Source organism: Bidens hawaiensis, unplaced genomic scaffold (genome assembly GCF_021521415.1).
Source record: "Bidens hawaiensis isolate Kalapana, Puna unplaced genomic scaffold, B.hawaiensis_p1.1 tig00000055_1, whole genome shotgun sequence".
Lineage (NCBI taxonomy): Eukaryota > Viridiplantae > Streptophyta > Magnoliopsida > Asterales > Asteraceae > Bidens > Bidens hawaiensis.
In genome coordinates, this window is record NW_027491016.1 from 5,842,765 (window position 1) to 5,869,454 (window position 26,690).

General features: G+C 35.8%; 1 protein-coding gene across 1 annotated transcript; it reads left to right on the forward strand.

The window, feature by feature from the left end:
- Positions 1-3,647: 3,647 nt before the first annotated feature.
- On the forward strand, positions 3,648-26,262 carry LOC143533553 (MADS-box protein SVP-like). Its single transcript, XM_077028310.1, has 7 exons — positions 3,648-3,886; positions 24,101-24,182; positions 24,286-24,350; positions 24,441-24,540; positions 24,804-24,845; positions 25,843-26,003; positions 26,227-26,262. The coding sequence occupies exons 1-7, from the start codon at positions 3,705-3,707 to the stop codon at positions 26,240-26,242; spliced, it is 648 nt and encodes a 215-aa protein (XP_076884425.1). The 5' UTR covers positions 3,648-3,704; the 3' UTR covers positions 26,243-26,262.
- The last annotated feature ends 428 nt before the right edge of the window (positions 26,263-26,690 follow it).

Here is a 26,690-nt window from a genome sequence, read left to right on the forward strand (position 1 = left end):
AAGAACACCCTTTAAAAATCATAAACAAGACCAAAATCCAATGTTGTGATCCAAAAACCTCAACTAGTAGAACCGAAAGCTCTAATACCAATTGTAGTTCCCAAAACCAGATCAAACAACAAATATTCTTGGATCAATCTTTCTAGTGTTAGCAGAAATCTCACTAGAAGAACCGAGATTTCAGATCTTGTTTGGGTTTAGTTATTTTTGGCTAAGAGAAGGTGGAAGAGAGAAAGTGAGAGTGGGAGTGGTTGTGAGGATAAGATTAAGAGTATGACAAAGGTTAGGTTGTGCATGAGGAACATGCACTATTTATAGTGCAAGTCTCATGCGCATATATTATTCACATTGGGTCCAAATGGGCTTACACTACAAGTGGCCTCTGGCCCAATTACACAAGTTAACACAAAAGACGATAACATACAAATATAAACAATACAAAAGACTTAAATATATAAAATAGGGTCTAACATTTTTACATCGGTCGACTCGTATCGTTCTTTCGATCAAAAGTCCTAAAACATCGGTTTGAAACTTGGGAAAAAAAAACTTAACGACGTTAAGTGGTTTTCAACGAAGGTCCATTGAGACAAAAATGATTGATAGTTGGGATTGCTAATAGTGCTTCATAAAGTTAGAATTATTATCGACTAATACACAAAAGTTAAGATTATTTATTTTCAATTTGCCTATTAACCAACTCAATCCAATCTTTATTATAAAACTAATTTCTCTCTCTTCCACATACCCAATCCAATTAAGCCCAAACTTTCCATACTCATTAGTAACCAAACCAGCTTCAATAAATATAATTTATAATTGTTTTTCTAAGTGGCTAGAAATATAAAAAATAATAGTTTTATATTAAAAAGAACTATATTTATCAGGATGTTTAAATAAGTAATGTTAATTTTTTATTAAATAATATATTTTTTTGAACTAACTCATTTTTTAATAAATTTATACATGTACGCTCAAAAAATAAAATAAAATAAAATAAAAACTGAACAAGACTGTGTTTTTAGTTTTTTTAGGAAAATTTAATTATTAAAAGTTATTAGCAAAATTCAAGATTATAAATAAAACTAATTATTATGAAAAAATAAAGAAATAGAAATTAAATATACACACACTCATATAGTGACATGTGGTACTATTATGAGTTGCAAACTATTTTGCTAGAGCAAACTAGTTTGCCATCATTTCAATATTTTTTTATTTCAAATAGTATAACAAATCAATGATTGTTTGTTAACGAAAAAAGTCTTAAAGAAGGTTTTGTAAATGCACTTATCAATAAGGCTGAGGGGTGTGGGGGGCTTTAATGGGGGCTCCAACAAATAATATTATGACGTGTGGCAGAGAGAGAAACTGGATAAGGGGGGTGTTGGAGCCCCTGGCCCTGGTGTGGAGGGGCTCCAGCAGGGCTCCAGCGAATTTTTTTTTATTTTTTTATAAATATATTCAAACAACGTATTATTAAAAAAACTCATAAATTATTAAAAAAACACACATTAATAAAAAAAACACATTAATATCTAAAAATAAAATAAAAATTAAAGTACTAAAAAAAACACTATTCTTATTCTTCGGCTTGGTCTTCTTCGATCAACCTCTTTTGGATACGTTCCTTTTGCTTTTCCATTAGCATTTGATCGACCGGATTTAGGTTACTGAAGTCTCTAGTAAGAAAGTCCAAATCTCTCATTCGACTTTTTTCCTTTTTGTCATTAGAGACCACCTCCATGGTTTTGTTGAATTTATTGAGGGATTCAACAAGATTGGCGATGTTTATGGCTTTCCCCTCAGCCGGTTTTTTCCCCTTGGCGTCCTTTCCTAATGGCCGCCTCCTCGGCGGTGAAGACGTTTCCTCCTCCGCAATGTTTAGGTCGAATCCAACGCGGCAATCCGACCCGGTTGAAGTGCTATACGCTCCAGACGAACTAGTTTTAGTCCGTTTCGCCCTTACTTCCGCATCAAAGTCCGGCGCCACCAGCTCAACCCACTTGGAACACCTTTTCAACCTCTCCCACAACAATAAATCGTCCCACGTCTTCACCATCTTATACCTCCGCAAACACTCCTGCTTCCACTCTTCGACCGTGAAATTGTAAACCGCCAAATCATCACTGCCACTTGGTCTCATACGACCGCTGTTCCTGTTGAAAAGATTAGTAAACAAGCCGACAAATTTTCTGATTTCGGACCACCGACCAGAAATCATATCGGCGTTCCGCTCTGTACTCCCAACGAGCATGTAGAACGTCTCCCTAACCTTTGTCCAAAAAATCTTGCTCTTTTGGTAGTCGGCTGCAAAATGAATAAATAAATTAGATTTCCATTTAACTTTTATATTTAACTTTTTTATTAAAAATCATTTTTAAAAACGCTAAAACAATTACCGCAACGCCGATCCTCAGAAATGACTATCCAAGCCCGACACAAGGCTTCCTTCTCATCCGATGACCACGGAGTGGCTTTCTGTTTCGTCCTCGGAGTCGAAGCCGGTCCCGACCCGTCCGTTGCAATTTGTTTTTTCCGGTGGACGCGTCTTTTTGGTCCCGTAGCTTCACCGTGTGATTCTTGTGTCTCCGGAACAACAAAGTTAGGAGACGGTTGTGTGTTGGATGGTTGAAAGCCGGATGATTCTTGCGGCTCCGAATAAAACATCGGTTGGTGCGGTGACGACCATAAACCGTCGTCAATATAATCTGAATCAAGGTTTGGGTACCAATTTCCAGCCATTTTTTTTAAAAAAAGTTGAGAAGATGAATTGATTTTGGGTGAAGGTTTGAAGTTGTGGTATAAAAATGGGTGAAATGGGGTATTATATAGGATTTTTTTTTTTAATTTAATAAGAGCCCAACGGCTCTTTTTCTAAAATTCAACAAGCTCCTCTCTCTCTTCTCCCGCTAACAGGCTCACGCCTGCATGGATTTTCGCGTTAGTGCCCCGGTGATGTGGTGTTAGCGCCTGGGGGCGCGAGCGGAGGGGCTCTAGCGCCCCCGTTGAAGCCCCACACCCCTCAGCCTAATTGATATATGTTGTAACCTACACTGGAGTTGTTGATGATTGGACAGAAAACAGTGATTGATTTGAAATACTTAATTATGATGAAAATAGATCGAGATTTGTTGATTAACAATAATTACAGTTTTATATGGCGATTTATAAAATTTAACTCTAGCAATGGAATAAACTTGTAGTTCCTAAATATTCGATCATATTTTGCAAATATTAGGTACACGTAGCTACATTCATATTCCATAAGTATAATATATTCTTTTGGCAAATGTGGTGGTTAATTAGTGGTTGAAGTTAAACTGGATTAGTTTTGGCTATTTAGAGGAAGTCTGTGGCTTTCCTTTCTTGGAACCCCACACACACTTCTTTTTCTCTCTCTTCTTTTATTGGCTCTTTGCTTATGGGTACATTCATCTCTTTTTTCTACAAGAAACCAACCCAAAATTGAATCCATCTTTTTCCTTCCAGAAAAAGGTAAAAAGCACTCTGCCCTAAAAACTTCTACTTTCTTTTGCATCAATACATGTTCATCTCGTCAAGATCAACCAACATTTGATGTGGGTTTTTGTTGTTTAGATCTAAAACTTCAAATTTGCATAAAGCACCAATCTTTTTCATGTGGGTTGATTGCATATCAATGTTAGTAATCTGTGTTCTTGTTTGTTACAGTAGGGTTATCAATGGCAAGAGAGAAGATAAAAATAAGGAGGATTGATAATATAAGTGCGAGACAGGTGACTTTTTCAAAGAGAAGAAGAGGGCTTTTGAAGAAAGCTGAAGAACTCGCCGTCCTTTGTGACGCCGAGGTTGGTTTGATTATCTTTTCAGCCACTGGAAAACTGTTTGAGTATGCTAGCTCCAGGTACTGTGTGTGCGTGTCTTTATTTTTCTTGTATGTGTGTGTGTGCTATTAAACCCTATATTACCTTTTTTGTCTGTTCAAGTTACTACTTTTGGAAAGTTATTACACATACCTAGATTTGTGTTATTTGGAGATTTAGGGGTTTGTGTACACTTGAAGGTGAAGTAAAACACACATTGATTATATGATTAAATTAAATTAATTAATATTGTTTAGCTATTAAGATTCACGAAAATATTTCCATTTAATGATATCAAGAACTACTGGTATGAAAGTGAATTTCTTTCTGAATCCATCACAATCGAAGTTTTATATAATTTACTATAAAACGATTACAATAAAGTGGCAGGCAAACGGGCAACAAGCTGCGCCGCAACCCCCTTTTGAACAGCAAAGCCAATCCTGCTAAAAAACTGATTTTAAACTTCTTCGAACTTAGAGGAACTAAACTTCATTTGGGTTGTGGGGCAAACATTGTCTTGTTGAATCTTTTGAAGATGCAAAATGAGTTTTCTGAATATTGTAAGTACTAGGTATCTTTGTAAAGGAATAATTTTATTTCACAATTACAAATAAGAAGATATAAAATATATTGTCATGTTTACTATTTGACACAATCATTTTTGTAAGGAAACTATAAATGTAATGAGCAGTTTACAGTAACAGACACGCTTATATAAAAAGTCAAGATAATTGATCATTTTTAACCATTAACAAAAATATATATAATTTTTCTTAATTACTCATAAAATATACTTAATTATAATTATAATAGCATTATTATTATTATTATCATTTTAAGAGCGCCAAATGTACACATCCATCTAATTAATCCATGAGGCTCGAACCCTCAACTTCATGAAGAAAAAAACCACTACGTGTGTACATCTTGATATCACTCGGCTTAGAAGCCTATATAATGTACTAAAAATATATATTTAAAATCACTCATTGCTGCATATTTCTAGATAGTTGAGACAATAAAATCAAGAAAATCTTTGAAGACCATATTAGTTGCCACTAAGAAAACGTTATGTCTGATGGTAATCGACTAGACATATGAATCTTCTTATGGAGGATATATAAGAAGGTGGCATTAATGTGTCTATATATGATATTTTGCTTTCTTATTTTAGTATATCTGGAAGTAATTATTCCCACCATTAAAACTTAAAAGATAATATGGCCTACATCAATAATACAAATTTGTTCAGTGGTCACTTAATAAAACTAGAGCAATTATTAAGTTAGGTTATATATATGCACTTCAATTCAGATGCGTACAGTGTATCTAGCTTGAAGTTTAGAGTTACACATATATAGAGTTTCTTATGTTTATAAACTAAGGCAGTAAGTAATTATCTTTTGAAAAATGTCAGAATCACAAAAGGTTCTTAATGTTAAACGTGATTTGGTTCAACTTCAAGTCATTACTTCTATCTTAGCCTTGGTTCATGGTCATTTCCTTGGCTAGCTTGTATTACATGCTTGTATGGCTTGATTATGTAAGAACCATTACTATGCGAGAAAATATGATCTGGGTATACATGCATACATCGTCTAGAAAAACAACTGGCGTGGGTTCTGTTTGTAACCTTAAGGTCGTGGGTTTAAGCCATGGAAAACAGCCTACTGCACAAAGTGTAGGTAAAGGTTGCGTACTGTAGGTCCCAACGCGGGTGGATCTAACAACTATCTTTGGATCAACCAAACCTAGTGCTAGCGAATATCACACCGAATCACCTTTTGGTCTCAGATCTTGAGATGTTTATTTTCGGGTAAGGGGGAGAGAGAGAGAGAGAGAGAGAGAGAGAGAGAGAGAGAGAGCTAGAGAGAAAGTAAGTTAGAGATTTTGGCTAAATGTTCTAGTTTCTCATTGCATGCTCCCTATTTATAGGGAAGCATGCATGAGAAGCATGTTTATATTCATCAATGCCCAATGGGCTTTTCACAATGGACCTTGGCTCAATACATACAAAATGACCAATAGGCTCAAATACATAAACAGACCAATATAAAAGACTAAATAAACAAAATAGGACCTAACAATCTCCCTCTAGTATTTAGTATTGGAACTCGTCGATATCGTACACCAAGCATTCATCCTTAGAGAGTGAAAGTTTAACAAGTCTCTTGATGAACTTGTTGAAAGCTTCAACTATCCGGTCGGTGTTTTGACAACCAATGTTCTCGACGGTTAGCAAGGGTGAGTGGTAGAGCTTCAACACGTCCTCCATGTGTAGACCCATTAGCTCGTTCTCGTCAAACACACGAATCTTGTGCATATCCCGGCAGTGGATGACGGCCTCACCTGTTATGTTGTCGAATTCCCAGCCGATGAAGTCTCGGAGAGTGTTAGGAATATAGGGCTCACCATGATAAATGATGTGACAGTCTTTTGGTGCCCTATACCTCCACATGGTTCACGGCTCTCCGTTGGCTGGGTCGATTTCATTCGGGTTCTTGAACTTCCGACCCTTATTCAGCTCAAAATCCTTGTAGCCGAATTTCGATTAATGATGTAGATGAGTGGTGAACCAACCTTCCAATGAATCATCATACTCACCTCGGTCCAGAGCTTTTCAAAGATAGTTGATGTCAAGTTCAGGCAACGACTTCAGCTCGTGATGGCTGAGGTAGATAAGATCTCCGCTATACCTTTTGATGGCCCAACATCTGTTTTCCCGATTTTATTTTGGCATATACAATCAGTGTATCATCATGATATGGGTAGTTGAAGCAGCGGGTACTTGCACGACTTGACACTATGTGAGTTCTTCTTTTCTTCTTCGGTGTGGCTTGTGCCAAGTCGGCGGCTGGATCAATGACGGGGTTACTTGCAAGAGCCTCTGAAGCTTGAACTTGAACTTGAACTGGAGGCGTGTCTGGATTAGGCGAGTAGTTGATGTAGTCGTCATCTTCAACTGCCTTCTCCGCTTAATGAGTTTGAGCCAGTTCAATAGTTTTCTTAGCCTCAATGAAAGCATCCATCATACCTGCAATGTTACCTGCAGGAAACAACTCATTATATATGTCTGCTATTCTGGAGTCGTCTTCCCTGACTTTGCTAGCAGAGTCGTGTGTAGCAGGGTCTTGAATGTGTTCCTGAGTATGTGGAGGTGATTGAGTGCTAACTCCACCTCCACCTCCTGCTGCACTGGTTCCTCCGTCTCCACCGTCACCTCCATCATTGTTATCATCATCTTCATCAAAACTATCGTGGACATTGCCGTCCACGTCATCATCTTCTTCATCATCCTCGTCATCACTTTCTTCCTCATCATCACCATCATTTCCACCATCATTACCACCAGCTTGGGCCTGAGGTTGTACTGTTTGTTGAGGACACAAGCTGGTGCCTACACCGCTTTCGGCTTGGCCAACCTATTGTACAATGCGATCAACAGTTGCCTCGCCTTCCGAACCCAGAACCTGTGCTCATTGCAAAGCCACACTTGGCCCTGCAGTAGGTTGTGGTCCTCCCATCTGCGAAGTCTCACCAGACCTTCTCCAACTTCTAAACACAGCATCAAGTCTGTCCTCTAGATTATGAAAATCAGCATCACGCATACCAATGAGGTCAGAGGCAGCTTGATACTTTCTCACCAACTCCTCGTTCGTCTTCAACTGTAGCTCGTTGAGACGGTTATGCTCCTTGATCTTTGCTTGAATTGCCTGAATCTCTGTTCAAAATTGATTGTTTTCTGTAATAAGTGTACCGAGAGAGGCAGAGGAGGCTAACTGTCCTTCCAGCGCAGATACCCTGGAGTTTGTGGCTTCTTTCTCAATGTCCCACTTTGTCACCGTGTCATCAATTTTCTTAAACAAACGTTCTTCAAGAATGGTGGCAGCAGGCAGATTCTTTTCTAGTGTCTTAACCCGATCAGACACTTTCTTGTTCTCAGCTCCTTGATTTGCATTAGCTAGTGCTTCATTGTTGAGAAGTTGTTGATTCTGAATACGAGTTTGGAGTTGATTGATCAGGAGTCGTTGACTTTCTATTAGAGCATCATTCAGCTCTTTCTGCTCCTCCAAGATCTGAACCCGTGAAACCAACTTTGCATTTGCTACGGCGTCCTCACGTTCCTTCTTCTTTTGATTCTTGATGCACGATGCACTTCGAGAGAGAAGTTTGTGTTTGTGTAGGTCCCAAAACCGAATCCGAAAAACGAACGGATTTTGGTCTTGATAAGCAATCGAGATGGTTGTGGTATAAACAAGAGATCGAACAAATAATATAAACATACTATTGAACGACTCCGTAATCGGTAATAATAAAATATTCATAACATTAATCGAACCGATCTCACCCAAGGTGAGCTCTCCTTGGGTGGTTGTTTACACACTAGAAAACACACAAATAAATAAAACAACAATGTTCTATTTATAGTAAAAGGCACATACTCTAGAAGATCTTCTCCCCGTTGAAGTTAAACGCGTGCACCAAAGCCCTCGTCTTATATTTGGATTTCTCGCCCCCTTTATTTTCTTGACCATAATATATTTAACAAGTTTCGTTCTTTTGATATTGTAAGTCACATTTTTGGCCTTACAATCACCCCCCTTGACTTGTGATATCAAAAACTTTGTCACACCGTGTCTCGTATCTTCACAAATCACCCGATAAACTAAGCCTCTTTCTTTCAATTCACCCCCTCAAGGTATGACCGACCTAATTTCATTCATGAATGAATTCTCGCTTCTTTATCTATTCTCTTGGATCTTAAGCAATATAGGTTGAAAAGAGCTCAAATATCCACAAATCGATTTCGGATTACCGGATTCAACGATCAAATGACATGACTCATTATTTCTTCTTTAAATCCAAATCCTTATCCAATTTGTTCAAAGTTCACTTCTCGAACACCTTGAAAATAATATAGAAATAACAAGCATTGAACACGGTTAAACAATGACGAAAAGCCGATCAGTTTGACTTTCTTCAGTGTGGTCAATTCGAACATTATAAATTTCACCGCCCAAAATTATTTCACAAACATATGACCAAAAATCTGGTTGTTATGTATATAATGCGGTCAACCCAAAATAAAATAATTCAGCGGCCCAAAAGAAATAATAGCATACTTTTTCAGCAACGTCATACCACATAGCCCAACATACACTCGGCCTAAATGTCCATATCAGTCCAGATCCAAAACAAACAAAGCCCAACATAAAAATTTCATCAATATGCAAACCCTAGTTGACATTCTATGACAGCCAACAGATCTCCGGCAACACACCAGCTACAAAGCCGCTGACCACATTGGTCATCTTCTCCTTAGGTTATCGACAACCTCTATCTCCAGATACCTCTTCACCACAGATCCTGGATCTGTATCCTAGATACCACAACCGCCATCATCTCTACACCACTGGTGACCGGCCACCCTTTTCCAAAAAAACGAGCTCCCATCCATCACCATCAACAACCGTTATCAAATGTCACCAGCCACCGATCAGTAATTGATGAAAATAGAAGAACATGACTGGTGATGAGCATCAACTAGATAAACACAATAAAACAATCAAAATCACCATTGTTTTCGGAGACCCTGCTAACTCTAGCTGCCGCACATATTCTACCCTCAAACACATCTTCTCGGCTGCTTAGCACTTGCTAGATTTAGCTTCATCGACCCAAATAACCAAGATCTCCATAAACATGGATGAACAAACCACAAAATCGAAGCTTTTAACATCAAATTAATCACTGAACTTACCTTGTACCGCCGATTCAGAGTAATATGAACCTCAAAGAGCATGAACCGAACACCAATTTGATGATTCTGAACTGTTTTGACTTTCGCAACTTTGACCATCAAGAGAACCGCCGCTATTCTTCATAAAAACTTCAATAAAACCTTCAAAGAACCTCAAATGAATCAAATTAATCACTGAACTTACCTTGTACCGCCGATTCAGAGTAATATGAATCTCAAAGAGCATGAACCGAACACCAATTTGATGATTCTGAACTGTTTTGACTTTCGCAACTTTGACCATCAAGAGAACCGCCGCTATTCTTCATAAAAACTTCAATAAAACCTTCAAAGAACCTCAAAACCGGTTATGAATCAAGATCTAGAAACATGAGGCGAACTTCAAGCACAATTATTTCAATATTTATTTTTAAAAATTCAACGGGTTTTCAAGAAATTAACATCTCGGTTTGGGTAATCGCGAAAATTGAACCCGAATATCAAGAAAAAGTTGAATCAGTTGATTCAAACCCACTCTAATACCATTTGTAGGTCTAGAAACCGGATCCGACAAACTAATAGATTTGTTCTTGATAAGCGATTGAGACAGGTACGAAATAAACAAACGATCGAACAAATAATATAAAGATACTATTGAACGACTCCGTAATCGGTAATAATAAAAGATTCATAACATTAATCGAACCGGTCCCACCTAAGGTGAGCTACCCTTGTGTGGTTGTTTACACACTAGAAAACACACACATACAAAATAGCAAGGTCCTATTTATAGCAAAAGACACATATTCTAGATCCCCTCCCTGTTGAAGTTAAACGCGTGCACCGACGCTCTCGTCTTGTATTCGGATTTTTCGGCACTTTATTTACTTGACCATAATATATTTAGTAGGTTTTGTTCTTTTGATATCGTAACTCACATTTTTGGCCTTACGATTTGGTTTAGTCCAAGAGATATGGGAAAACACAACATCTAAACACTCGAAAGGTTGCATATGAAAGAGGTTGTTTAAAGAGAAGTTCAAAGGAAATTTATTGTTAAGAAGCGGTTTTGGAAGACGATTAATAATGTACGTGGCGAAGGAAAAAAGCATCAAGCCATAGTTTTGCAGGTGTATGAGAATGGAACATCATGGTTAACCCGTTTCAGTTATATAGCGATGTTTGCAATCGGCCCGCCCATTTTGTGACGTGTATGTGGGCATGAAAGTCTATGATAAACGTCGCATTGTTGAAAAAAGTCTTGAACCCAGTTGTTTGTAAACTCGGTTCCACTATCACTTTGAAAAACCTTGGCATTACAAGATATTGATTTTGATCAAAGCTTATGAAGATGATGAGTATACCATAAAAATCAGACTTGGATTTTAACGGGATAAAACCAAGTGAAATGTGAATAATCATGTGAAATGTAAATAGACATTTGCAGATGAAACTGGTGTGGGACCCCAAAGATCACAATGAATTAAGTCAAACAAATGTAATAATCGTTTGATATTGTCAATAAATAGTAAACGATGTCCTTTAGATTATTAACAAGATGAACATAATTTTGGTTTGGTTAATAATGATGTAATAAATACATGTCTGAGTTTATCTTAAACATAAATAATATCAAACAAGATCGGTCCTAATCAACTATGACATTTATCGAACGATGCAAGAAAGTGAGGAACCACAAGAGCAGCAATAACAGACTTGTGACCTTGAGAAATGATTAGAAAATAAAACATCAACAGGTGAATCGTTTGTTAAGCTGCTAATGGGGAGTAGATTAATTACATGTGGTGTTACCGATTTGAGAGACACGAAGAGATCGTCTCTTACCAAATGTGACATAAGTATACCCCGAATGGGCATAGGAGTCATCAAGACCTTCGGATGAGCGAATCTTATGCACCATGGCTCTGGATTCGGTTTTCCAATCTAGGGTGTTTTGGTTTACATTAAATTAAGTTTGGAAAGCCTAAGCAAGATTTTCATCAAATGGTGTGGCTTGTTGAGCGTAGATAGCAAGAAAGAGTAGTGTCTGTCTTTTCTACATAGTTGGCAATGAGGAGGGATAGCGGAGGCTGTTATTGGTGCGGCCACGATCAGAGGTTGTAGTATCGCTGTCAGTTGTAACAATGGTCTTTCGGGTTTCAGAATCAATAGGTGCTTCGACATTGGCTTTAGCAGTAACTTCAATTATAGAAGGTTGTTGATGTTCTGTATCAATTGTTGTTGTTTCTTTAATTTAACTTTTGGTGCTACATCTTCTTTACTCTCCTGAATAAGGAGGTGTGGTTACCATTATCCTTTTGTAGTAGTGAATCCTGCATGTGTTCCTAAGGAAAGGAATTTTTATTTTCGTTATATAAGTTGACTTCTTCGTTTTGAGTAACTGCTCTCTTTTTTCCTTTGGTTTAGATTTAGTCGGTTCCTTCTTTTCTTCTTCATCAAATTCTTTCTTTTGGTATTCTCCTTGCCATATTAGTATGTGTATAAAGTTTTATTTGCCTAGTGTTTCAATAGCATCTGCAATTGCATCATGTGCATCATAATCTTTAAAAGAGAACGAGACATCCTCATGAATAGGATGAGCGACATTAGGAGCTTGTGGATATGAACAAGTTGTGACTTGTTTCATTGAATTCTGTTTACTGAGATTGTTTAGAATTACGACAAAAGACTGAGTTATGAAGCCTTGACATGTTTGACTCCTATTGAGTGAGTTTGTTGTTTAACAAAGAAATTAAGTATGAAAGAGAGTAGGGAGGTCAGAGTTTGAGGGAAAGGATCTGAGGGAGTTGTAGAAGTAATAACCACATTAATCGTAACTTATGTAGTTATTGTGGTTAGTGGTTTTCACTGTGTAGTGAGAATGGTTATTGTTTGGCATAGTTATGCAAGCAGTTATTATATGGCAATTTTATTTTTCTATGCTTATCTTACCTCATAGTCAAGTGCATTTATTCTTTTTGGCTATTTCAAATGCGTTACCCTTCACCTAAGTTAATGGGTCGATAGAGCCCCTACTAGTGGAAGTTGCATATGAGTCTTTTGATCCAGGACTAGAAGTCTCATTACTTCCAGGTTCTTGAAACTAAAGAATACTAGACTAAAGGTATATTGCTTCATTTCCAGTTCCATGGTTTGGGTCTTATCTCATAAGAACTATTATGAACCATATTTTAAGGTGATTCAATAGTTCATGCACTTTTTATTTGTGAAGCACAAAAAGAATCATTGTTACTAACCGTCGTAGGCCAGGGATTAACATATCTTTATCAAACTGCCAAACCACTTCTTCAATAGTTAGGATTAGTGATGAAAGTAGCTTAAGGTTACGAGGTGAGGAAGTGCTAAAGATGTCTTGTCTTACAAAATTTGCAAACTCAAGTGTATGGCTTTGGCTTTTGGAAGAAACAAGATCAGACATATGTTGTTGTCAAGAACGAATTGATATAACTCACTAATATGAAACACACAAAACGATTTTTGAATAACATATTATAGAGGAAATATAACTCAAAAACCTCTCTACAATCTCTCATTAAGCCTTAACTCCAGTTAGTGTCATATTTTTTATAATGTTCAGCCATAACTCGGTTTACATAGACTAATTTAAGTTGCTCGCCAAGACATTACCAATTTAATTACAAAGGATGAAGACATAACCAACTATGACCAAATTATCAATATTGGTCCCTTAGGCTTACCTAGTTATAACTTAGAGTCCGAAACTGCAACCATCACCTCCTAATTTTCGACTCGAAATAGAAGGATCGTTGTCTTTAAACTTGTCTCCTTTGAATCATATAATTTGAGTCTTGACCATCTCGGTTTTCACAATCATATTAATCCTCATTATCTCTGTCTTGACTTCCAGAAACTCCTCTTGATCCATAGGTATGTCTTTCAGCTATCTTGAACTCAAGCCCCTTTGTGACCTTGTTCCTGACCAATCCCTTAGTTGTTTGAGCTCACATATCCACTCCTGGATACAATTATGGTTATCTAATCAAGCGAACATCAGTTTTCCTTGATCTTCTTAGCGAGAACATGGTCTGATTAGATCTTTCGACCCAGGCAAACCAACTGGAACTTCGCTGGAATCGATCTTCCGTTCAAAATTGATTAGCCTTCAATATTCCCATCACGCTTTGATCGACCCTAATCTATTTGATCAAGGCTTTGAAAGACCATTGTATATGAGTCTTGATCACCAGTCAAAACCCTAGACCCAAATCCGATCAAACTTGATTGAACCTCCCTTCTCAATCACAAGTTTGATCGACATGAGATGTTCCAGCTTAATCACGACTTTATTTGGCGTACACTTTAAAATTTTCAAACTTTATTCTCGGTTGTAGCTCCTCCAAATATTGACCCCTCCTTACTAGTCATGGCTTTGATCGATGTCTTTGTTCTCCTCCTTATCAATCACGACTTTGATCGATAAACATCAAGAGCTTAACCGCTCTTATACCAATTCAAGGACAGATGGATATAACTTACAAAAACGAAACACACAAAAACTTATTTTTGAATAACTCTCAGTATGTTGTAGAGGAAATATAACTTAAAACACCTCTCCAACCGCTTATGAAACCTTAACTCGGTTCCATCTCTTTTTTTTATAATATCTAACCATAACTCGTTTTATATAAACCAACACTAACTTGTTAGTCAAGGCATTACAATTAACAATTTTACTTACAATGCATTCAAGAAACATATTATAATTTTGAAGCATAACTAACTCTAACTGACTTATCAATATTGGTCTCTCAAGTTCACCGACTTATGACTTAATAATCAAAAGTAAATATGAATTATCAACTCAAATACTTAAAGACTCATAATACACATTGACTCTATTTTTGTGGAAACCTCACAGCCCTTTTATTATCAACTCAAAAACTCATAAAACATTAGCACCACAACCTTCTTCTATTTAAATTAGACTTTAACCCTAACCTACCATGCCTCAAAACTCATAAAATCTTGTAATTTAAACAAGTCAACAAATGTAGGAATGTGTTCGTGTTGTGAACAACACGTAGATTGATATCTATAATCAACGTGAAGGTGCGGAGTTCCTAAACGCGACCGAAAACAACAGGGATTCTCATTATCTTCTCTCTATTTCTCATATATATCAAGGTTTACAACAAGATGTGACAAATATCAGTACACGCACGTTCTTGACCAAAAAGTTATGAATGCATATGTCAATATTACTATTTATAAGGAAGTTAGAACGTATCTAGCACATAAGTAATTATGCGGCGCATAAGTATCCGGGCGCATAAGTTATACTCAAGAAAACTTTTTCGAGCATAACTTTCTGTTCCTGCCTCCTTTTCACGTTCCGTTTGATGCATTAGAATCGTAATCAATGTAACCTTCATTTGATATTAGACGAAAGCGATAGACGTATGCACTAACAGACTCCCCTCGGATATCGCCGAGTCTTTGCATTCAATTAAGTGCTTTATCGCTTTAGCTCAGGGTACAGTTTGTCTTGTTAACACATCTCTTTCAAATTCTCAGTTCCTTCCTTAAGTGCAAAGAACATTTGACTTCAAGCTTCAAAAAATTTGTTTAAACATTATAGCCCCTGTTTGTATAGTCTTTGAAACTTTCCTGAACTAATTATTTGAAATCTTCAATAATTCCCCCCACCCCTAATTCTTGATAGTCTAACAAACTCCATTTCAAGCTCTCATGTGTTGATGGTACATGTTACTCATGATAATTGTAAGTTAAAAATCTTAATTAACAATGTAAGCATACTCAGATACATGTAAAGATTTTCAACCGCTTAACAGTTTACCACCGCAAACATAAACAAAAAGTTGTTTATCAAGTCCAAATTAATTATCTTGAATAAACACTGACATTTAAGTATGTTTCCAATCGATTTTATAAAATTTTGTATTCCAACATCAGCAGTTGAAAATAAAAAGGAAAAATAAAATCTTTTTGGTTTTAATGAAAAGTAATAAAGACAGTAAACAAATAAACTTCAAGCAATTTACAAACATGTAAAGAAATACATATTTTTATGAGTTTGAGTAGTGAATCATATTGACCAAATTTTCCTTCTATCACAGTTTTATTTTCAGCTTTTATTATGGCTGGTGTTAAATCAGTCATTGGTATTGTTGTCCATTTAAACCTTCCAACAAATATTTCTGAAATTTCTGTGATATGATTTATTTGGTTCAATTAAGCAAGAATTATATGTGGACCCCACCTATCGGACATAATTTGTATATCTTATACAGTGATTTTTTCACATGTATACATTTTCACTATTTTCTCAAATTGATTATCTGTTACTCATGCAAAAATTACAAAGCAAAACAACTTAGAACGTTAAAATTTTCCCTTAAGATCGGTATTTCTATACGCAGATAAGGTTCCATTGTAATAAAATAAAAAGATAAAATAAGATAAGTTGAAGTTGTACAGGGCCTTAACCTTTAGTTCGATGCATGACTTTCATACGTTTGTGCTTATAGTATACGCAGAGAAAGTCCAAGGCTTGTACCAAAAAATAAAACAGAATACTTAGGTCTTAACCCTCATATCGGTATTACTACACGCAGAGAGGATACAAGGCTTAAGCAAAAATAAAGAAAAAAAATAAGTTGAATTTCTTTGCAAAATAAAAATGAAAAATAAGTTGAATTTCTTTGCAAAAAAAACACATGCACACACATCAATCTTTAAGACCTTTTGTTTCTTTAAAATAGATATTAACTAAGCTTCAAGATGTTAAACCATTAGATTTGGCTGGTTTTTTATGTTTATATCACATAATTTTTCTTACTTGTTTGTTTAAAGGCCTACCAACACACTGATACAGTTAAGCACTCAGCCTTTTTGTTTACTTTTTACCTGACTTGGGAATAGATGATCAATGTACTATCATCTTCCCTGTTTGCTTCAAAAACTCATTTTGAGGAATATTTTTAATGTTTTTGGATTTTTTAAATTTATAATGTTTTTAAATTTTTTTTCTCAAAATTTTACTCCCTCTAAAATCCAAAATATTTACAAAAGCATATTGACTGTTTAATGTGGTCTAGTGACATATTTAGATCACTTATAGTTAATAAAAAAATGGCTGCTTCATTAACAAGAATAGACATTAAGTAATATAATATGGGCATGAAATGCAAATCGTAATGAGCTCCAGATTTCCAGTGTATGCCCCGCCCTCCATTGATTTGGCAGTGATTAGCACAACCATGCTCCAATGATAGACGTTATGAATAATGGGAGGCTCTATACACACAGTTTAAGGAAACATAGAAATCTAAGCCTGTTGGTCTTGGACCTTTTGACATTTTCAAAAATCACAACAGTTTCGGAATCTTCAAACATATTCGTTAAATCAGAACTCTTGTTGTCTGAACTTTCAGAATTGTCATTTAAAACTGTTGAATTTTCTAAACTTTTGAATTTTATAGATATGAAATTGTTATAAGAACTTTCAGAACAAGACCCTTTTTCAACAAAATTTTGTTTGGATTTGACATATGAGTCATTTTTCTTAATGATTCAATGATATAACTTTGATATGGATCTTTTCACATAAAATTTCAAACTTTCAAACCTTTTTACATTACACTCTTTCAAATCAACAACCTCAACAACTTTAGATTTCCCTAAAACAGTTTTAACGGTATCGTCTTTTCTTTTGAAAGTTTGTTTCGACAGAACCTTTGGAATAATAGATTTAACGTTAAAATTCAAATTGGATTTGACATTTGAGCTAGTATTTTTAAATTTTGAATTTTGAAATTTTTGTTTTTCTATTTTAAGAACATCTTGGTTGTTTTTAGATGTAACAGCATCTGATTTTGGAATGTAAGCAAACTTAGGACTACTCTTATAATAAGGAGGTTCTTCAGTTTTTTTATATATATCTTTTTTTAACAAAGAAATCCTTATTGGATTGATTTCAAAACTGGATTTCTTTCTCGCTTTCAGATGCCATACCATGTACAAATTCAACCTTATTAAAAATTTTTGTTGGTTACTATGATTGTGCTTATAACGATTACGACACGCAAAGGACACAGGTCCTGCTTCGTTACAGTTAAAACATCTTCTCCGGTCAACAAACTTTCTAACCGGAGGTTTTTGAACACGATCACGCCTATTTTTTTCATTTTCGGATTTTATTAGCTCAGTGAAAATTTCTTTTGGAGTGTTTATTTCCATATGTAATACATTTTCCAACCCCTCTGGACACTTTTGAGCATAACTACTCCGAATTGGGGTGGAACTTGCTTATACGCCACATTGTGATCATTATATCCATAAACAACTTCCCCGGTTACCTCATCTTTACCGGTTGGTTTGGGGAGAATATTATCTAGGACAAAAGATGCTGCTTTGTAACTGTTAAGCATCAAATCAACTTTTTCAGTCTTAATTTTAACAGTTTCTAATTTCTTTTTAAGTGAAGTATTTTCGTCAATGTGTTTGTTTATGGCAATCTGTTTATCATATAGAGTGTTTTTTAACATCGAAATTGTTTTCTCATTTTTATTAATCCTTTCCCAAAGTGCCTTTTCGTATTTTGAAGCTTATCATAAGCCTCATTAACATGTTTAAGATCATTTTGTAAAGAGTAATTGTGAGTTTTTAACATTTTGTACTCCACAGCTTTTTCTAAACATTCTTTATAAAGTAACTCACATTTTTGAATGTTTAACGACTCATGATTAGACTCTATTTTTATTTTTAACTTGATAATTAGCAGAAGGTTCAGAGTGTACCTCGAATAACTTAACCAATTCGACTTTCACGGTCGGGATGTTTGCACTTTCTGTTTTGACTTGTTTGAGGATTGGTTCATTTCCCTTAGCTTCAGCAACAGCTTTCTTAGCATCATCTTCAACTTTCATCACAGTGAACTCCATCTTCAGATTATCAGTAGTATATTGAAATAATTATTCCAAAACCAATTTTTCATCATGTTCGGAATCACCATCATCATCGAACTTTGGAGTGTTTCAAAATCTGGCAATGACAGTTCTTTAGGTTTACAATCTTTTCAGCAAGTATATCAATCATTTCAAACTTTTCAGACTTGCCAATTTGGACTTCAATCTCATCGTTAAACTTCACAACCTTTTCACAATCTTCAATTAACTCGTGAATCTGTTCAGACTTCTCCGAACTTTCACAACCATCAAATTTACTATTCTTTTGAAGAAACAAATCATGATCTTTTAGTGAATCGGGAGAGATTGAGACTATTGTATGTGTTAGGTTCTAATTGTATTGGCATAATGATTATACCCCAATCTTCAGGGGAAGAGTCAACGAGTATATCGGCCAACCTGTCAATGTATTCGAACTTATGTCTCTTAATTCGATATGTTTCATTCCGCTCACAAGCTTACGACATCTTTCGATTAAATGATCAAACAATTCTCCAGTAATCATCTCAAATCATCAAATTCTTTCTTCTAAACTTTCATTCTGTTTCTTCTCGGTGTAGCTTCAACATTAAACCAACTCGAAATTCCATTTTGAAAATTTTTACATTTTTTGTGATCACAGCATATAAGTTCGTGCGTATAAGTTCTTGGCAGCGTATAAGTCCAAGCAACATATAAGTCTCACAGCGTATAAGTCCAATAAATGTATAAGTCTCACAACTTATAAGTCAAAGCAACGTATAAGTCTAGCGCATAAGTCCAAACAGCAAAAAAAACAAAATTAACGTTTTTTGAAGATTGGCCTATCAAACAAGCTTGAAATCACATGAAATTTTTCAGAAATGTTCCCAACATAAAAATGAACATTTTGGGGCAATTGGAATCTGATCCTGTAATGGACCAGTTTTTCACGATTTTAACGATTTTTGACGTTTAAGTAAATAAACTCGAAAACCAACGAAACTTTTCATATTTTATCTATAAACAAAAACGAACAACCTCTGAGCTTTTGGACATGATTGACTTTAAGGAATCCGAAACGAACTTTTAACGAGTTTGAGAAATAGATCGATTCTTAACGTGAAACGAGTGTGTCTTGTCTTTTCTTCCGATATCGAGAACCAAAGCTCTGATACCACTTTCATGCGGCGCATAAGTGCATATGCGCCGGATATGTTCTAACTTCCCTATAATTAGGAATCTTGGCATATGCATTGAGAACTTTTTTGTCCAGAAAGTACCTGTACTAATATTTTCCATATCTTGCTGTAAACCTTGATATATATGAGAAATAGAGAGAAGATAATGTGAAACCTTGTGTTTTTTATCACGTTTAGGGATTCCGCACCTTCACGTTGATTCTAGATATCGATCTACGTCTTGCTCACAACACGAACACGTTCCTCCAATAAACCTAACAATAAATTAAACCTGCCTTATAAACTCTTTAACGGTTTAAGCCCTTCTTTCTTTATGTAAACTGATTAAGATTAACTTTCCATACTTACTGGGCAAAGATTAGCCTTTATGGGATAGCTTGCTGTTCAATGTTTCAAAATTACCGTTATAGATTTAAATCAAAATGAAATGGTGCAAAATGCGAAATTTTTTTTTGCAATAACTCATTATCATGAGTTTGTGACTTTCATGGGACATCATCAATACCCTACCACCCAACGGGATTATGGTAATCAAAGAACGTAATCGACACAACAACATGACTAACACCCAAACTTTATTGATCAAGAAATCTAACTCAAAAACTTGATACAATTTGTCCCATACTCTAAACACGGTATATATAGACTAACCTAAACAGTTAGAATATATTTAGGACACAATAAAATCAACACAATAATTATCTCCATCTAAACCTAAAATAGATTTTCTATAAAATAATTATCCATAAATAACCCGATTACTTGCACACCAAGATAACCGGTTTCTTGCATCCCAAGTCGCTCCATGCAATAGCCATAAGTCGACTCGGTAATTCCCAACAATCACCCCCCGAATTTCTGAGTCGTACAAGGGAGATCTTCCGACTTTAGAAAAGCTTGCATCTCCTTGAATTTAATCCGCGGAAGAGCAACTAACATCTTTATCTTCTCGATTCGTGCTTCCGGGGCGAACATTTCATCATAGTCAATCCCGGGATGTTGCACGTATCCTTTCTCCACAAGTGTCGCCTTGTGTGTGTTTATTGGATTCCGTTTTACTTTGAATACCCATTTTAAACGGTTGGTTTAACTCCTTTTGGTAACTCCATTAAACTTCGTGTTTTCTTTTTCTTGATTGAATTGATCTCGGCCCGCATCGCTTTCATCCACTCAGGTTTCGATTACGCTTCATCAAAACTACTCAATTCATCATTCAATAACGCTAGTAGTTCTTCGAGTTCTTCATTGGAATTTGACTCGTAATCACCAATATTATCGGGTAAGATCAAAGGGCGAGTAGAACATTTAACCGGGGTTTGCACAACATTATTCATGGCTGCCTTACTGCAGTTTGCGACGGGAATTGTGCTGTTAGCGACACTTTCATTGCTGTTATTGAAGTTAGCGACAGATTCTTTGCTGTTAGCGACAGTTTTTGCGTCGCTATTGCTGCAGTTTGTATCAGTCTCGTCGCTATTGCTGCTGTTAGAACCAAAACCGTCGCTTTTGCTGCTGTTCGTTTGGGCTCGGTTTCACTGGTCCAGACCCGAAATCGATTGTCTTGTAAACACCTGAGAGCATACCAAGTAACTTTGCTTGTAAACAACTTGGGTTCCCAATATAAAGCATCTTGGCGTTCCTCGTGACCTTCATTAGTAACCTCCCACTACTATCATGCATCGTTAAGTAGTTACTCTTCATCCGTATATCACAACCCGACGCGGTTGCTTGGCCCAAGCTAATCACATTACACTGCAAGCCCGGAATATAATAAATATCGGTCATCAATTTATGTTCTCCACTTTTACCTTTAAAAACAATCGAACCCTTCCCTTTGATCGGTATACACGAACCATCCTCGAACTTTACTCGTCCGACTATCTGTTCATTTAATTCCGAAAAATATTCACGGTTTCCCGTCATATGGTTAGTTGCACCATTATCCAAGTGTCACATGTCGACCTCACCCGAATCGGTATCGTACTTTGTCGGAATTACTTTATCTTCGTTAAGGTATACGGTTTCCTGAACACCTTCCATCATGAAAAATGAAGCATCAAGATCTTTTGGTTCACGCTCGTCTGTTCGGTTTAGATTTACTTCATCTTTCTGAAACCGGTCGGGGCACCTTGAGACAAGGTGCCCGAATTCATCGCACCTATAACATTTAATGTGTGATAAATCTCGTTCTGTACCTTTTCCTTTCTTCTCATCACGTTTCTTGTTATCATCTCGACCGCTTCCCCGTCCTCTTGAAGCATAGGATCCTCGACCTCGACCCCTGCTAAACGAATTAGATTTAGTGAACATTAACTGATCTTGACTGCTCTCGGTTTGAAGATTGTCTTCTTTTATCCTCTCTTCATAGGCTTTTAATTGACCCACCACATCATCAAACCCAACCGTCTTTAAATCTAAAACTTGCTCAAGTGATGCCACAATATGAATAAAACGTCTCGAAAGACTCGTAAGGAACATTTTTTACCATTTTTTCTTCCGAAAATATCTCTCCGAGCGTGGCGGATTTCGACGAGTAGCTCGATAACGTGGCTGCGTACTCATCAATTGTCCTTGTTTCTTTCATCTTCAACCCGTCGAACTCTGACGTTAGGGTTTGGAGCTTCGCCTCCTTCACCCGCTCAGCACCTAGATGTCAGGTCTTTAACACTTCCCACATCTCTTTCGCCATGCGCAGATTACCAACTTGTAAAATATGTGCTTCAGGGATCGACTGAAAAATCAAGGCTATTGCAATATTGTTTCGTTTTGCGTCGCCATTACCCGGATCTATCGTGTCCCACACGCCATGCGCATTCATCAGCACGCGCATATGCATAGCCCAGACCGTGTAATTCGTTGCTGTTAGTTTCGGACATTAAAACGAGTTTTGGGTTTGGGTTCGTTTCTTTGACCGGTTGATCACTCATCGTTGTTCGTTAAACTCTAACCGCGAAAACGAGAACAAAAGAATTAAACTACTGTGTCTATTCTTTTACTTATCTTTCTTCTTCCACCACAAAAAAGAAACCAACAATGAATCACAATACTTTTCTCCACTGTTCGTGTTTTTTTTTTTTTTTGTTTTTTTTTTCAGTAACCAAAAGAAAAGAAAATCAAACTTCTATTTCTTTATTCTTTTGGATTCTTTGAAGTGTTACGATAAAGCTCCTCAAGGAAAAGATTCCAAACCTTCCTGTTGACTTTTTCCTTTTCTCGTTTGATTCCAAACAATTTCGACCCTTGACTCGGTCAAGTCTTCTTTTCTCTGGTCACGACTTTGATCGAACAACTCTAAGAACTTAACCGCTCTGATACCAATTATGGTAATCAAAAGACGTAATCGACACAACAATATGGCTAACACCTAAACTTTATTGATCAAGAAATCTAACTCAAAAACTTGATATAGTTTGTCCCATGCTCTAAACACGTTATATATAGACTAACCTAAACACGTTAGAATATATTTAGGACACAATAAAATCAACACGATAATTATCTCCTTCTAAACCTAAAATAGATTTTTCATAAAATAATTATCCATAAATAACCCGATTACTTGCACGCCAAGATAACCGGTTTCTTGCATCCCAAGTCGCTCCATGCAATAGCCATAAGTCGACTTGGTAATTCCCAACAGGGATCAGGTGTCTCCAAGGGACATGATGTGGTGGTAAGATGCTTCGCTTCTATGCTAGAGGTGGAAGGTTCAAATCCTACAAGTTGCAATCATTGGTGGCTTATAGGACTATAGGGGTATGTTAGTTTGTCGTTAAAAAAATAACCAGCGGGATCAGGTGATAACAGTTTGTGGCTGGTATGTGCCTTTAAAGGGGTAGAAAACCATCAAAAGATTTAAACCTAAAACGTGTGTACTAGAGGAAATTCAGGTGCTTACCACTACACATCTAAGAGGTTTCTTGTTAGAATGACAAAACAATGAGTCCGTTGTGGGCATTGCCGGTTTATAGGAGTATGTTAGTTTTCTGTTAAAGAAATAGCCAACAGGATCATGTAATGACAGTTTGTGCTTGGTATATGCATTTAAGAGGTTATGGTAGAAAGCCACTGCAAGTTTCAAACCTGAAACGTGTGTACTAGAGGAGATTCATGTGCTTACCACTACACACTTCCGAGGTTTCTTGTTAGATAAAAGAAACAATGAGTGTGTGGAGCAAATGATTTTCATTTTAACCACATTGTGTTCATAGTTTTAGTTTTGCTTAATTGAAAATAATAACTAGAGAAGAATCTCTCTCCTTATGATCACTTTGTATATACATTATACAATCACATTTTACTTTTGTTAACAAAACAACGGTTTAAATTACATTACTCTCTTTAAGAATGCTGGTTCTGATGATGCATGTTTGTGTGTTGAAGCATGCAAGAGTTACTCGGAAAATATAAACTTCATTCAAATAACAAAGCCGATAAAGTTGATGAACCTTCACTCGATCTGCAGGTTACATCCCTTGATCTTTAACTAATTAACCAACTTATTTATATTGTGGTTCTCGACTAACTCGCCAGCTGTCACAATAAACATGATTTTCTGATGTCTGTAGCTCCAGGAAAGTGATGAAACAAGAAGGATGGGAAAAGAGTTGCTTGACAAAAATCGGGAAATGAGGTAATATTCTATCTACAAGAATGAGTACATAATATACGACAAGCTAGTGAAACGCTGTCACTAAATGTATGTTTTTATCATGAAAAACAGTCAGTTACGCGGTGAGGACCTTCAAGGACTAACTTTAGAGGAGCTTCAACGATTGGAGAGCTTGCTCGAAAGAGGGCTCCATCGTGTGCGTCAAACAAAGGTTTTTGTTAGATACTTTAATGTTCTTGTTCTAACAGCATTACAAAGATAGACAACTAATTATACACTTAAAAAGGGTTAATACCTTTGATTTAAGGTAATGGTCAACTTTACACTATAAAAGATTAAATTGACCGATTTAAGGTTGGATACTGGCGTGTACAGTTAGCTAAGAGATTAATTAGTTGTAATAATAGCTTTGATTTTAGAATATAACCAGCTGCGAAAAATGATTTGATTCTTGTTGATATTGTTCTTTTTCAGGATGAACGGATTGCAACACTGATAGCGAATCTTGAGCAAAAGGTTGTTTCTTTTAACTTATTATACCAACAATGGGAATATCTCATAGAATAATAATCAAGTTTTAAAAGTGTTCTAATTAGGTCACTAATATAATTTTTCTTCAAATCAGGTCACTAATTAAATCTTCAAATCAAGTCTGACCGATTTTTTTGTGCGTCAACAAAGAAATGGAGGATAAGTTATGAGAGTCGGAATTTGCAATATATGTAGTTAAATTTAAATAATTTAAAAAAACGTTAATTATATTAAAATTTATAAATAAAAAATAAAATCCACTCGCCACTCGGTGTCAACATCAAAAAAAAAGATAAAAAGATTTCCTATGTGAAACAAAAAAAAGCTAAAATAACATGTTAAAACCTTTAATTTAATAAAATATAAAAGTTGGGTGACTTAATTGAAACACTTTTTAAAGTTGAGTGACCTAATTGAAACACTTTTGAAACTTGGCTACTATTATATGAAATTTAACATTTAGATATTAGATTCTATTGAGTATGTTAGCTGAAAACTGACATGTTTCTTCTTAAATGTTTTAGGTAAGAACATTACAGATACTAATTATACAAGTGATTTAAAACTAAGAAAATTTATTGAGATTTTGGGTTAAATCTTGATTTTTCTCAAAACAATGATCATAGCTAATTATGATCATAGAACTAGTTCTAAGAGCGGGAAAGCCTTTAATTAATTTATACTTTATGAAGGAAAGGTCTGCCTTCATTCTACCCTTTAGACCCTTCCAATAGTAATTGTATGAGTGGTATATTACTTGTATGTTTTTTGTTTGTTAGAATCGGTTCTAAGAATTCCAAAGAATTGCTTTTTGATGTTGTAAAAGAATTTGTAGAATTAAAGTTTTGACTTTATAAATTGTTAACATTTTCAAGGTATTTATTGAAAATTTTGTATTTGTAATTTTGTATACATAGGTATTGGGTTTCTTGACAAAAGCCAGACGTCTCTTATATTAATGATTAGTTTATATGATTTGTAGTTGATAAATTTGAATTCAAATGGCAAGAGGCCACGAGCCGAGTGTGATAATTTGGTAACGAACATCGAAGATCAAGGGCAATCATCAGATTCTGTGATATGTAGTAGCAACAGTGGACCTTCTCCGGAAGACGATTGCTCTGATACATCTCTTAAGCTAGGGTAAGCTCTATCGTTACACGTCCATATTTTTAATTACTTTTTGTTGTTTTAATAAAGGAGTATCACCAATGGTCAAATCCGTCGTTGATCCTCGGTAAAATTAGTAATAGAATATCTTCGGTTTAATTGGGTTCCATAGGTGATACTCCTTGGTAAAAAAAACATGCATTTTATAGTTTATGTGCACCTTTTATTTATACTTATATTATGCATGTATGATCAGGTTACCCTTCAACTAAAAAGGGCAAACCATGATGGTAGAAGATGGAGAGCAATGAAGTTAAACGTGGTGCATGTTGTTGGTGTTTTAAAAGAATAAGAAGTGTTGTTTTGGCTTAAGTTTTAAGTGTATTGTCTCGCTATATATGTATCTTTTTCATTTGAAATTACAAAACAAAGACTTGGCAACTTGAGTTATGAACTTACAATGATTACGTATGGTTATTTATCTAGTTGAATCAAACACGGTTTAAAGATTTCATTAAATTACAGTTCCTTCATTAATGGATTTGGTTCTTTGGGTTATCAACGATATGTCCCGGAGTTGTGGTATGTAATAGTGATTAGTCATAACTGTCACTAATGTTACATAATCATTTGAAACAGGGTTGATTGCATTCGTTTTGTTGAATTCACTAGCTATATGAAAGGAAAGAATGCTGAATTAAAGAATTTAAAGAGATTAAT

What these genes read in the sequence shown, in the direction of transcription:
- LOC143533553 (XM_077028310.1), top strand. Translation starts at nt 3,705, where the DNA reads ATGGCAAGAGAGAAGATAAAAATAAGGAGGATTGATAATATAAGTGCG. An exon ending in GACAAAAATCGGGAAATGAG is followed by an intron (nt 24,351 to 24,440) that starts GTAATATTCTAT and finishes CATGAAAAACAG; the next exon opens with TCAGTTACGCGGTGAGGACC. An exon ending in ATCGTGTGCGTCAAACAAAG is followed by an intron (nt 24,541 to 24,803) that starts GTTTTTGTTAGA and finishes GTTCTTTTTCAG; the next exon opens with GATGAACGGATTGCAACACT.